This window comes from Palaemon carinicauda, chromosome 7, assembly GCF_036898095.1.
Source record: "Palaemon carinicauda isolate YSFRI2023 chromosome 7, ASM3689809v2, whole genome shotgun sequence".
NCBI classification, from domain to species: Eukaryota; Metazoa; Arthropoda; class Malacostraca; order Decapoda; family Palaemonidae; genus Palaemon; species Palaemon carinicauda.
The window spans coordinates 95610544-95625381 of record NC_090731.1 but is presented as its reverse complement, the minus strand read 5'-3'; the positions used below and the strand labels follow the sequence as shown (position 1 = coordinate 95625381).

Below are 14838 nucleotides of genomic sequence, written 5' to 3'. Positions count from 1 at the left end.
CGTCTTACTGTCCTTATAAGCATTTGCATAAGATATATCATTTAGAGGTAGGCTGCATACGATTCTTTTTACATTTGAAATTTCTCTATTTCATCTTTTAATTATATATATATATATATATATATATATATATATATATATATATATATATATATATATATATATATATATATATATACATATATATATATATATATATATATATATATATATATATATATATATATATATATATATTTAACTAAATGGTGATTAAATAGGTTTGCAAAGCACAAAAAGTCATAGGCCTACCCACTATTTCATTACCATCCATTTGCAGTTAATTGCCATAACTTCCATTTATCTCATTTGTTTTTGCTCTCCGAAACACCTTCCAATAAATTGTTGATTAGTTATGTCTGAAAATTAACAACTGAACGCGTACCCCTTCAGGAACTGATGAAAATTGGTGTAATCTTGGGTGAAGACGCTCGAACCGCCGCGGTTTTTTAAAACATGAAACATAGCTTGGCAGAAGCTGCAGTAGTTGGAGGCTTCTCGCGCCTCCTATCTGGCCACCCACATAAGATACCTTAGGTTTCAATTTGCCACAGGAACCTTTTCCTGCTAACCGCGCCACTAGTTGCGCTCGGTGTGGCTGAGCCCCAAGGCCTTTACTGCGCGTATCTACCTGTGACGTCACGAGCATGGCGTACGCTATTGTCAACAGTTTAGTTAGTTTTTAAAATAGTTCTCCCAATGTTTTTATAAAGAAAACTTAATGTAGGAAAGGAGTTTTAAGGGGTAGCAACAGTATTATTAGTAGAGAGCCAAAAATACAAAAGGAAGAAGAAAAGTGAAGAAAATTCTTTACATTACAAGTGTTTACATCATCACTTGACAAATTGCCATTTCTTTCCAGATATCAAAAAGAGTTTGCGACATCGACATAATTAATATCTCCTTTAGAGAAAGAAAAACTTAAACCATAACCTAGTGCAATATAAACATTATCTTGTAAAGGTTTACAAGACAAAATCGGGGCTAGCATGCTTATTCTAATCACTGTTCTCCTCTATCAACACTTTTAGTTTTTTTTTTTTTTATCGGTTATTCCTTCTTCGGCACTCTGTTCTCAGTTTTCTATAATTATAATCATTAGCAGATGTTTCCAGTTTACTGGAATAAGCATATGAAAACAACAATGTTTTTCACTCAAAATACAGAAAGCTTTTTGAACTTCAATTTTCGTGATTTCAATATATTTCTGTAGAAGTGGGCACTGACATTCATCAAAGGTCTGTCAGCTTATTTAAGCAGTCTTCGTGAGATGAACGATCTGGGCACCACATGTTCCTGTAAACAATTCTTGAGAAATCTATGACGCAGCTTTAGTTTGTGAGCTTTATTCAGGGAAGAACAGATCAATCACAGCGACAACTAAGACAGGCTAGTATGCAGAAAGGTTGTAGAGTTCAGTGCCCTGTTTGTCCAAATGAACTATTTTGAGCACTGTATTAACTGGGAAAACTCCTCGGAGATTGTATTTTGTAAAAACCTTGTTAAAAGAAATTTTATTGAATCTGCTTTTATTAAATATTTTGATAATCAAATTTTATATCTCAGTTCTGGTCTTTTTAAACTAGACACGTATCTTGTTAATGAAATTGTAAGAAAGTACAATGTAAACATTTATTTCAATGATTGTTACAATACAATTGTTTATTTATTTATTTATCAGTTATTTTTAACGAATTTTAATTACTTAAGCGTATTGATGATGCTTTGCCTGTTTGTGGCTATCGGGAATTTTCGAACTGGCCATTCGAAAGTCCCGCCATTTGACTTCATGAACGTTTCGTCAAATGAGGGCAAGGCTAGGGGATCTCGCGGGCGAAAGACTGAGGTTTAATACACGACTGTATTAGAACTTAAATCTTAACCACCTGGTGGGGAAGGAGCGAGTGTTGTGGAAATTGTCTGTTTATAATATATCAATGATGAATCTAACGTAAAATTGAGGCAACGTGACAAAAATGTCTTATGTATGTGTTTAGTGTCAATGACTTTCCAGGTCATTGGATATGGACAAATTCTGGCCCTCAGCCGAAGCCTTAACTGTTTTACGATCCTGTAGTAAATAAAAAGGCATTGTCAAACCCCTTGCAAATAAATAAACTAAGATTTCCCTCCACTTTGCTAAGGAAACTTTAGTTAAGGCGGGAAAACGAAGGTTTCTTCCAAGCTGCCGACCCTCCTTCGGTCTCTTTGCTTCATCGTCCCCCCTAAAGATAAGTCATTTATTAATTTGTTCTCTTCTCTCTACCTCGTGTACCAGGTTGGTTGTAGTATAAGTTTGTGTGCAAGACATGTAGTTTTTATATCGCAGTTAAATGTAGAGATCCTTGTGATTGGGGATCTGAATCCTGAGTTAAATAAGAATAGGGATATTTGGTGTGTGATTCATTGTGTATTGAATTCGAATTGGCACTATTTTCAGTTTGTTAATGAGTCCGGTGTGGACTTTGTGCTTGAAGAGCACGTGTTACATTACCAAGAGTCAGCCTTGTTTTTCATTAAGTCTTGTGAATGCTTAAGGATGTTGTTTGTCTTGTATCAGAGTTTATTTTTATAATAAAATTGTAAATTTTATCGCCGTATTTTAGTTAACTCCTGGAAGGTTTTGGGGATCTCGCCTCTTCGAGGCCTTGCGATCCGCCCAGTACATCGGGTAGATTTAATAAACTGGTGAAAATCACAACATTTGGTCCTTCGAACCGGATCGCAAGCGCTTCCCAGAGCCGGACAGGACTAATTTAAAATATGAGCTTTTGAGAGAGAGAGAGAGAGAGAGAGAGAGAGAGAGAGAGAGAGAGAGAGAGAGAGAGAGAGAGAGAGAGAGAGAGAGACGAACAATTAAGGTCCTCTACGTCCCGATGTGCGGTCGACCTAGAGCTAGAGCTGCTGGCCTTGTTGCTAGGCAGCAGATTAGCAAGAACTCTCAAGGAACTGATCGAGCCACGAGAAATAGTAATGTGGACTGACAGCAAGGTAACGTTGAGATTGTTTTTATTCAGCACGTTTGTAGCTTCAGTCTGAACCATGTCCCTAGTCATCAGAACCCTGCCGATATCTTATCCAGAGGTGCAACGACTCCGCAACTGCTAGTTAACTCCCTGTGGAGGAACGGTCCAGAATTCCTCAGGACCACGGGAAAGCCTGTTCCCAGCAAGGAGGAAGTCCGCTACATCAAACTCACGTAGTAGCGGCGGTACAAGAGTTAAGGCAGGAGATGTGTCCTACGGCACAGTGTAAAATCCGGACGTCGGATGCCGTTCGGGAGAATAGAAAATCGCTTGTATCACCGGGAAAGACGCGAAAATACACCTCTTTTTGTGACTGGTAATGTTCACTGATACTTTCTGTTATTTTCTGAATAATTGTTCGAAAAATATTGGTTTATTTTCATGTTATTGAGAATAATCTCAATCGGACGTCAACATTACACTATTTAACTGCCCGCTATTTTACCCTGTTAGGATAAAAGCCGGACGTCGCCAATCAGCAGTCACAGATAAGAATTTACCCGGCTGTAAAGTAACATAAGGAGAAAGGGCCACCACTCCCTTTACCCTGCATTTAGTTGCCAATAGGTTTAGTATGATCCACTAACCAATTAAAATGTTGCCAACTTTAGCCAGGCACAGGATACTACATGTAAGAAATGAAGCCTATTTCACTTGGAATGTACTGAAATCTTATCAATCAATTCGTTTTTATTTGTTTTATAATAGCCTGTGCCTGTTGCCCAGTCAGAGCCACGGGGAGGCAGTTGACAGTCTAACCAACTAATCCACTACCCTACACCATATTATTTCCCATAACCATAAATATAAGCAAATATACTCAATTGAAAGAAATAATTAAACAATTAAGAAAAGGTAAATATTGAAATTAATGTAAAGGTAAATGTAAAAAGTTTTATCACAAACACAAAAAATTTCAAGAAATTTACAACAATGAATCAAATAAATCAATGAATCAAGTAAATCAATATTTTTCGAACATTTATTCAGGAAATAACAGAAAGTACCAGTGAAAATTACCAGTGTAAAAAAAGTGGTGTATTATGGCGCCTTTACCGGTGATACAAGCGGTTTTCTATTCTCCCGGACGGCATCCGACGTCCGGATTTTACACTGTGCCGTGTCCTACCCCCCCAGGCGAGATTTGGGACATCCTGAAAAGGGAAGTAGGGTTCCAATTCTTGTTGAGAGTAGTCAGACTAATTTTAAAGTTTGCAAAAATAGAACGGAATCCGTTCAGTATTGCTGTTCTGTTAGAGCAGAAACATTATTTGCCTTCAGTTTATGCATACTTGGAGGGTGGAGTCAGACCCCCTCGTGAAGTTGTCAATCTAGTAAGACAGTTGAATTTAGTAATGAAAGATAGACTCATTTGTACTAGAGGACGAGTGTCCAAGTTAGAAGAAATTACTCAGTTAATTCTCTTGCCAGCCAAAGGGCGTTTAGTTAGGGTTTACTTAAAATATTTACACCGATTGCATTTACATTGTGGTGTGAATACTCTAATGGGTATCTTTCGACAGAAATGCTGGGCGGCGGGTCTACGTTCTATTGCCAAGCGGGTGGTAAAGGAATGTATGGAGTGTTGGCGCGCCTTCCAGTCTTCGTCGAAACAGCCACCACCACCCCCCCTACCGAAGGAAAGAACAACCCTCGAGAAACCCTTTACAGCAGTTGGAGTAGACCACACAGCAGCCATACAAACTGAAATGCAGCCAGGGTACATCCTGATTGTAACGTGCATGGCCAGTAGGGCCGTGTATCTCGACTTCTGTCCCTCCTTGGAAGCGGAAGAATTCGTCTTGGCTTTAAGGCGATTCTGCGCAACGCATGGCGCCCCCCAATACATCATCTCTGATAATCACCAGACGTTCAAAACCGCCAGCCACCTCCTGCAGGGACTCTACGAAGAAGATGAAGTTCAGCAGTTCCTGAGGAGAACGGGAATACAATGGAGGTTTCAGACTCCCAGAGCACCTTGGAAGGGTGGATTCTTCGAGCGGCTGATAGGGGTGACGAAGCGAACCCTCCAAATAGCCCTCGGCCAAAAGTATCTACCGAACGCCCACGTATTGACACTGGTGAAAGAAGCAGAAGCCGTAGTGAATAATCGCCCGCTTATGTACAGCGGCGACGGATGCGAGGATGAAGTCCTCACCCCTTCCCATTTGTTAAGAGGACACCCAGTTCTCCTCATGGCACCGCTCTTACCGGACGAGCACCTCAACACGACCTTCACCTCCCGGAGGCTACGTGATCGTTATTTGAAACTAACAGACTCTTTGAAGAGATTCAGAGAGAGGTGGAGAAAGGAATATTTGAGTGCCCTGAGAGCTCGACACGACTGTCAGTCCGGGGAACCCTCCAAGCTGCACCCTGGAGACGTCGTGTTGGTAAGACAAGAACATCAAAGAAGAGCTACGTGGCCCCTTGGACGTGTTGTAGAAACGTATCCGGACGACGACGGCATCGTACGTTCGGCCAAAGTGTTGTTTGAGGGAGTCGAGTCACAGCGAGCTGTTAGCCATCTGGTTCCCCTGGAAATTACCCCCTCTGTGCAGGATGATGGAGACGGAGACGACGACGATGGAAAAGAGGGTGTGTACAGTTCGACAGACGGAATGCCAGGGATCGTGGAGACGTCTGGGGACAACCAGGAAATGGCTCCGGCTGCGACATCCCAACAACTGGCCACAGAGACCTTCAGCAGTGACTCTAATGACGAGAACAATACGTTCAGTGCGAACAGTGAAGGGGAAAAGGAATCGAAGTAGACGAACGTTAAAAAACGTTCTGCACGCCCATTGAGAAGAGCGGCTGCGAAGCAACGAGAAATGATGGACCGTCTGCTAAAGGGTGACAGTCTATGAAATGTAGCTGCAAACAGTAAGTGAGAGAGGGAGTGTCTCCCTGGTAGGTAGGGAGGGTGAAGTGAGAACGTTTGTAAGTGGCATGAATCCACGGAGATTGGAAGTGCGTAGGTGTGGGGAACGGGGACCATATAGTCTCTCGTACTTACGAAACGAGCGTTGTACAGAGCCAAGCCCCTCCCTCTTGTTCCCCTAAGGTGGTAGCCCACATGTGGCAGTGTGAAAAGTGATTTAATTAATGTAAGAGGGCAGGTTGCCTTCTGGTGGAAATGCATGATTATATTCTGTGTATGAATACATTTTCTCTGTTGTATATATATATATATATATATATATATATATATATATATATATATATATATATATATATATATATATATATATATATATATATATATATATATATATATATATATATATGCTGAAAGTGAATATTTTAGGCCCATTGCCTAATTGCGTTTCCAATTTTTCATAATTATATTGTATGTGAATGCATTTTTTTCTTTCTGTTCGTATATATGTATATGATAACTGATTTCTAGGCCCATTGCCTAAATTGCCTTTACATTTACATGATTGCATTTACTATTTGGGTACAAATTTGTATTGTTTTTTGTATATCTGTGAACTAATTGCCCCGGGGTAACATTGTTGTTTATGAACATTGTGTATGCTGTTAGAGTCGTTGTGGAGCGCTAGGCAACGAACGAGCCGAACAGAGTTAAGGAGTGATTACTCCACCCCCGAGTCCAGTCTTGCCTGATTTACTGACGTTTTTGACGCCCCTTATTTCGGGTGTGGAGGATGTCGGGAATTTTCGAACTGGCCATTCGAAAGTCCCGCCATTTGACTTCATGAACGTTTCGTCAAATGAGGGCAAGGCTGGGGGATCTCGCGGGCGAAAGACTGAGGTTTAATACACGACTGTATTGGAACTTAAATCTTAACCACCTGGCGGGGAAGGAGCGAGTGTTGTGGAAATTGTCTGTTTATAATATATCAATGATGAATCTAACGTAAAATTGAGGCAACGTGACAAAAATGTCTTATGTATGTGTTTAGTGTCAATGACTTTCCAAGTCATTGGATATGGACAAATTCTGGCCCTCAGCCGAAGCCTTAAGCCTTCCCTTGTATTTAAAGAAAAGCCTTAACTGTTTTACGATCCTGTAGTAAATAAAAAGGCATTGTCAAACCCCTTGCAAATAAATAAACTAAGATTTCCCTCCACTTTGCTAAGGAAACTTTAGTTAAGGCGGGAAAACGAAGGTTTCTTCTAAGCTGCCGACCCTCCTTCGGTCTCTTTGCTTCATCGTCCCCCCTAAAGATAAGTCATTTATTAATTTGTTCTCTTCTCTCTACCTCGTGTACCAGGTTGGTTGTAGTATAAGTTTGTGTGCAAGACATGTAATTTTTATATCGCAGGTAAATGCAGAGATCTTTGTGATTGGGGATCTGAATCCTGAGTTAAATAAGAATATGGATATTTTGTGTGTGATTCGTTGTGTATTGAATTCGAATTGGCACTATTTTCAGTTTGTTAATGAGTCCGGTGTGGACTTTGTGCTTGAAGAGCACGTGTTACATTGCCAAGAGTCAGCCTTGTTTTTCATTAAGTCTTGTGAATGCTTAAGGATGTTGTTTGTCTTGTACCAGAGTTTATTTTTTTTTAATAAAATTGTACATTTTATCGCCGTATTTTAGTTAACTCCTGGAAGGTTTTTGGGGATCTCGCCTCTTCAAGGCCTTGCGATCCGCCCAGTACATCGGGCAGATTTAATAAACTGGTGAAAATCACAACAGTGACTTTCATTTAAGTTTTGTTAGGTTTCTCTTTTGTATGATTTTATTTTCTAATTCACTTTGTAGACTACTCTGAAGAAGTGTACGTAATACACGAAAGCGCTTGGTATCTGGTCTTTTACTTTCCTGTTTCCTGTGGATTTTATACTTAAATAGAATAGAGTATAAAAAGGCTATCCTTTTTCACAACAACAGATGGTAAATGATTAGTTAAGGCGATTGTGGAAGACCAAATAAAGGAACTATTTGGGGAATGCTAGGAAAAATTAAGTATTTTAGAAATATGTATATATATATATATATATATATATATATATATATATATATATATATATATATATATATATATATATATATATATATATATATATATATATATATATATATATATATATCAAAATTGAGGAAGTAAGTCAGTATAAAAAGCAAGAACTCAAGAAAGAAAGTAAAGTGGCAGATGCTATTAAAAGAAAAATAGAAGTAAAGACCAAAGAAAGGACCAAACTAATGTTTGTAAACAGTAATGGCAGAAGAGATTGCACGCGAGAACTTAACACTAAGAAAGCAGTAAAATTTATGAAAACAAGGTTTAATATGATAGAACTAAAAGAAAAATATAGAAACAGGAATGATAAAGATAGATGAACTTACGTTTCTAGTAGTGTGCCCCACAATGGGACAATTATGTGTTGTGGAGAGAGCAACGAGGAACCTGTATCCCGGATCTGAACTACACGTGCTTCAGATTTAGTAGTATAAGTATAATTCTTCATTGTATCCGGTTACAAATCTTGGTTGTTGATCACTAACGGTGAACTGTAGCAAATTAATATGTCGGAAACACCGCCTTCAAGTGTAGAAGATGGAAATAAAAACAAAGCATTTGCCCAGTTTCATGAAATGGGTCTTGATGATCGCATTCTGAAGGTACGTTGGTAGAATGCTCCTAATTTTAGTAAAATTTTATTGTTGTACTGGTTTTATCATAGTTACTGTTGGGGAAAACTTTCCTACTGAAAAACAACTTTTATGGTAAATATATGATGCTCTAATTTATAGCCAGATACATGAACCATATACCTTTCTGGTATTATTTTACTGTATTACAGGGCAATGTAACCTAGGAAAAAAATGGTAAAGTTTTACTGTATTACAGATTCTGATTTCGAACAGAAAATATATGCTTTCCTGTAGTAAATAACGTGATTGGACCGAATTTGACCTTCATTTCTGTTGTGAAATTTCACCAGTTTACCAAATCTGCCCGATGTACTGGGCGGATCGCAAGGCCTTGAAGAGGCTAGCCTCTCAAAACCCTTCAGGAATTAAGTAGAATACGGCTATATTTTAACAAGTTTATTACAAAAATAATCATTTACTATGAAGGAAATACATAATTAAACCTTTACTCGACATACAAAGGAGACACTTGACTAAATGACCACGTGCGTTACTTGAAAAAATACTAAGTCTGCACCGGACTCAAAATTAAGCAAAATTAATTAATCTTTTAGTAGGTTACCTCGATAAACGGCATACCGAGGCCTTTTCACGTAATTTACAAGACAACACTGATCCCCAATCACAAGGATCGATTAAATATTCATAGATACAAATTTTACAGAACACTAGCAAAACCTATATGGAAACCGACCTGGGTACAATAGGGGGAGAGAGTACAATTAAGGACTTACTTCAACTGAGGACGTCGGATCAAAGAGGTAGAGCTGGTCTCTGCACCCCCCGACGTCACCTTGTTCCCGCTTTTTTTCTGTTAACCTAAATTTCTAGATGGGATTTTTTCATCATGTTTCAATAAATTGACATCAGATTTTTTAATCATAAATTACAAATGCTCGATTTCTATAGCCTCAGCGCCTCCCCTACCAGGCGGTTGCTCTCTAGGTTCTAAAACAGTCTCGTCTTAAACCACATTCATTCGCCCGCGAGTTCTCTCAACCCTCCCTCCAATTTGACGGAACGTAGGTGGAGTTAAATGGCGGGAATTTCGAGTGATCAGTTTGAAATTCCCGACATCCTCCACGTCGGTCAATTGGACGAGGCTGGACTCGAGGTGGGGGGAGTAACTTACTCCAAGACTCTGTTAGGCTCGCTGCGTAGCGCTCCGCAACGACTCGAACAGAGTACACACAATGTACAACACACAGCAATGTTACCCGGGGCAATAAACTCTTACAGGTGTACACAAAATAATAATCCAAATGTACCTATACAACAGCTCAAATTAGGCACTGGGCCTAGCAATTGAAATGTACTCGTGTATAATACATATAAGGAATCAAATGGAATGGCAATTAGGCAATGGGCCTAAGACAAATCAGCTTGTCAAAAAAAACAGCAGAAAATAGCAGTAATGTACACATACATGTTACAGACAATTCAAATGGCAAGCAAGTAGGCAATGGACCTAAAACAAATCAAGAAATAGCAATGGAAATGCATACATAACAATTCAAATGTAAAGGCAATTAGGCAATGGGCCTAAGACAATCAGAAAATGGCAAAAATTCGCAATGTAAATGCATACATAACAATTCAAATGTAAAGGCAATTAGGCAATGGGCCTAAGACAATCAGAAAATGGAAAAAATTCACAATTGAAATGTATTCTCGCAATACCAAAGTCAGTCTGCCTTTACTCACATTAATCGATACTTTTATAGCACTGTTACATACAGGCTATTACTTGATGGAGTACAAGAGGGAGGGGGCTGGTTCTGTGCAACGCTCGGTCTGTACGCACGAGAGACCATCCCGTCCCCGTTTTCCACGCCCTACGCACTTCCAACTTCCGCAGATTCATGCACACCTTACAAACTGTTTCTCCACCCTCCCTGCCTTCCAGATAGGACACTCCCCTTTTTCACTCACTGTTTGCAGCTACGTTTTATATATCGTCACCTTTCAGCAGACAGTCCATCAGTTCTCGCTGCTTCGCGGCAGCCCTTCTCAATGGGCGTGCAGAACGTCCTTGTGCGTTCGTCTGCTCTGATTCAGTTTCATTTTCACTTCTTTCACTAACTGTATAGTTCTCACCTTCATCGTCGTTGTCGACTGTTCCTGTGACTGGTTGTTGAGATGTCGTAGCTGGTGCCATATCCTGGTTATCCCCAGACGTCTCCACTATCCCTGGCATTCCCGCCGTCGTCGTTTTCTCCTCCATCATCATCCTCAGAGGGGGCTATTTCTAGGGGAACCAGGTGGCTGACAGCTCGCAGCGACTCGACACCCTCGAACAACACTTTGGCCGAACGCACGACTCCGTCGTCATCAGGATACGTCTCCACGACACGTCCAAGAGGCCATGTAGCTCTTTTCTTATTCTCTTGTTTAACTAGCACGATGTCTCTGGGGTGCAGCTTGGAGGGTTCCCCGGACCGACAGTCGTGCCGGGCTCTCAAGGCACTCAAGTATTCCCTTCTCCACCATTCTCGAAAGGCTTTCAAGGAATCTGTCAGTCTTAGGTAACGATCACGGGCCTGGCTCTGTACAACGCTCAGTTTGTAAGTACGAGAGACCATCCCGTCCCCGTTCCCCACACCCGACGCATTTCCAACTTCTGTGGATCCATGCACACCTACAATCTCTTCATTCCACCCTCCCTACCTGCCAGATAGGGCACTCCCTTTTTCACTCCCTGTGTGCAGCTACGCATTATATATCGTCACTCCTTAGCAGACTGTCCATCAGTTCTCGCTGCTTCGCGGCAGCCCTTCTCAATGGGCGTGCAGGACGTCCTTGTGCGTCCGTCTGCTACGATTCTGTTTCACTTTCACTTCTCTCACTAACCGCATTGTTCTCACCATTAGCGTCATTATCGAAGGTTCCTGTTGCTAGTTGTTGAGTTGTCGTAGCCGGAGCCATTTCCTGGTTGTCCCCAGACGTCTCAATGATCCCTGGCATTCCTGCTGTCGAACTGTACGCGCCCTCTTCTCCGTCGTCGTTGTCTTCTTCTCCAACATCATCCTCAGAGGGGGCAATTTCCAGGGGAACCAGGTGGCTGACAGCTCGCAGTGACTCGGCACCCTCGAACAACACTTTGGCCGAACGCACGACTCCGTCGTCGTCAGGATACGTCTCCACAACACGTCCAAGAGGCCACGTAGCTCTTTTTTTATTTTCTTGTTTTACCAGCACGACGTCTCCAGGCTGCAGCTTGGAGGGTTCCCCAGACCGACAGTCGTGCCGGGCTCTCAGGGCACTCAAATATTCCCTTCTCCACCTCTCTCGGAAGGCTTTCAAAGAGTCTGTCAGTTTTAGGTAGTGATCACGTAGCCTTCGGGAGGTGAAGGTCGCGTTGAGGTGGTCGTCCGGCAAGATCGGTGCCATGAGGTGGACTGGGTGTCCTCTTAGCAAATGGGAGGGGTGAGGACTTCATCCTCGCATTTGTCGCCGCTGTACATAAGCGGACGATTATTCACCACTGCCTCTGCTTCTTTCACAAGGGTTAGTACGTGGGCGTCCGGTAGGTACTTCTTTCCGAGAGCTATCTGGAGGGTCCGTTTCGTTACCCCGATCAGGCGTTCGAAGAACCCACCTTTCCAAGGTGCACGGGTCGTCTGAAATTGCCACTTTATGCCCGTTCTCCTCAGGAACTGCTGGACTTCATCTTCTTCATAGAGTCCCTGGAGGAGGTGGCTGGCAGTTTTGAAAGTTTGATGGTTATCAGACGTGATGAACTGCGGGGCACCGTGGGTGGCGCAAAATCATCTTAGGGCTAATACGAATTCTTCCGCTTCCAGGGAGGGGCAGAAATCGAGGTATACGGCCCTGCTGGCCATACATGTCACGATCAGTATGTAGCCTGGTCGCGTTTCAGTCTGTATGGCAGCTGTGTGGTCCACTCCGACTGCTATAAAGGGTTTTGTGAGGATGGTCCTCTCCTTCGGTAGAGGGGGTGGTAGTGGCTGTCTCAACAGAGGCTGGAAGGCTAGTATGCATTCTGGACATTGTCGCACGGTCCGCTTCGCAATGGATCATAGACCCGCCGCCCAGCATTTCTGTCGAAAGATAACCATGAGTGTATTCACCCCACAATGCACGTGCAAACGGTGTAAATATCTTAAATAAATCCTGACTAAATGCCCTTTGGCTGGCAAGAGAATTAACTGATTAGTTTCCTCTACTTGGGACACTCGTCCCCTAGTACAAATAAGACTATCTATTAATACTAGATTCAATTGTCTGACAAAATTGGCAACTTCACGAGGGGGTCTGACTCCGCCCTCTAAGTAAGCATAAACTGTAGGCAAATAATGTTTTTGCTCTAGTTGGACAACAATACCGAACGGATGCCGTTCTATTTTTGTAAACCTTTTGATTACCCTAACAACTCTCAACAAGAATTGGAATTCTGCTTCCCTTTGTAGAATTTCCCATATCTCGCCTGGGGGGGCAGGACTCATTTCCTCCCTCAGTTCTTGTACCGCCGTTACTGTAGTGTTTTCATGGGTTGGATCTTCCTCCTTGCAAGGAACAGGCTTTCCCGTGGTCCTGAGAAATTCTGGACCGTTCCTCCAAAGGGAGTTATCTAGCAGTTGTTGCGTCATTGCACCTCTGGACAGGACATCAGCAGGGTTCTGTTTACTGGGGACATGGTTCAAACTGAATCGACAAACCTGCTGAAGAAAAACAATCTCCGCCACTCGGTTAGATATACAGATGTTCTTGTGGTCCTTGGCCTTGGGAGATGCTACCCATGCCAACGTAACCTTACTGTCAGTCCACATGACTATCTCTCGTGGCTCTATCAGCTCTTTGAGGGTCTTTGCTAATCTGCTGCCTAGCAACAATGCTAGCAGTTCTAGCTTGGGAATTGTCAATTTGTTCATTCCCTTCGGAGTGATCCTCATTTTACTAGTTATTAGGCTTACCTGATTGCAGTCATCCCTGGTATATGCCACTGCGCCGTATGCCTTACTGCTGGCATTGGTGAATACATGGAGTTCTAAACCTTTCCTACCTATCGTTCTTGGAAAGGTGATTTCGCTCACCGCTTTCAAATCACTCGACAACTCACTCGCTTTTCTAGCTTTTTCTCCTTTTAACACATCATCCCAACCCCCGTCATCCTCCCATAGTTGTTGGAGGAAAAGTTTTCCTCTTACAAATAATGGGCTTATCAAACCTATCGGATCGAAAAGTGAGACCAACAGGGAAAGTACCCTACGCTTCGTAGGCACCCATCCCTCCCCCAACTCACAGATTCTCTTGCTTTCTTTCACACACAATCTGTCTACGTCCCGGGCCCATCGCAGCCCAAGCACGTTCACACTCACAGGCTCTCTCCACTGTTTCTCGCTATCGAAGGTCAAGTGATTGGACGCCCACCCTTTTAAAGGCATACCCGGCCCTTTTAAGATTTTATTGACAGATTCATGCTCTTGCCTCATAATCTCTAGATTTTCAAAAGTGGCCAGATAATTATCCACATAAAAAGACTTCACCAAATCTGGCCTACCTTCCCCTTTGAAATGATAATTTAACACTTGTTGTAACAAAAGTGGACTTGCCGTGATGCCGAACACCACGACTCTAAAGGCGAAGGTGAGCGCTCGACCTGCTGCCTCGCGCCACAGAAATCGTGTGTATTTGGCATCATGAGGATCCAACAAGACACAATGGAAGGCTTTGCTGATGTCAGCTAACATAGCATATTGGTTCAACCTAAACCTTATGATCAAATGATACGCTAATTCTACCAGATTGGGGCCAGGTAAGAGGCATTCATTCAATGACTTACTACCCTTTGATTTCGCCGAGGCATTGAACACGATTCTAAGGGGGTAGTGCGCCTATCTTTCCTGATTCCAAAGTGCGGCATATAATCCTCGTCAGCCTAGGACATCGAGACAGGCTCCGGCAGCAAAGGCAAAAGTGTCTAAGCAGCAGCCCTTTCCTGTCAAGGACAAGAAAGGCGGAAAGTCCTCCAGGGGAGGTAAGAATCCTAGGGGGAGTGGCCGAGGCCGTAAACGCTAGGGTTGGCAATCCCCCTGCATGTCCACCAGTGGGGGGATGCCTACAAAGTTGCGCGAACAGGTGGCAGCAACTCGGGGCCGATTCCTGGACGATCTCTGTGA

General features: G+C 42.3%; 1 protein-coding gene across 2 annotated transcripts in view; it reads left to right on the top strand.

Moving 5' to 3' along the window:
* Positions 1-8400: 8400 nt before the first annotated feature.
* Positions 8401-14838, top strand: part of Ddx56 (putative ATP-dependent RNA helicase DDX56) — a 523416-nt gene continuing 516978 nt past the window's right edge. Inside the window, exon 1 of one of the 2 annotated variants that reach the window (XM_068376800.1) lies at positions 8401-8665. In XM_068376800.1, the coding sequence (XP_068232901.1) occupies positions 8570-8665 (96 nt within the window). In that variant the 5' untranslated portion in view covers positions 8401-8569. The remainder of the gene's footprint in view (positions 8666-14838) is intronic. The other variant, XM_068376799.1, reaches the window with a different exon arrangement.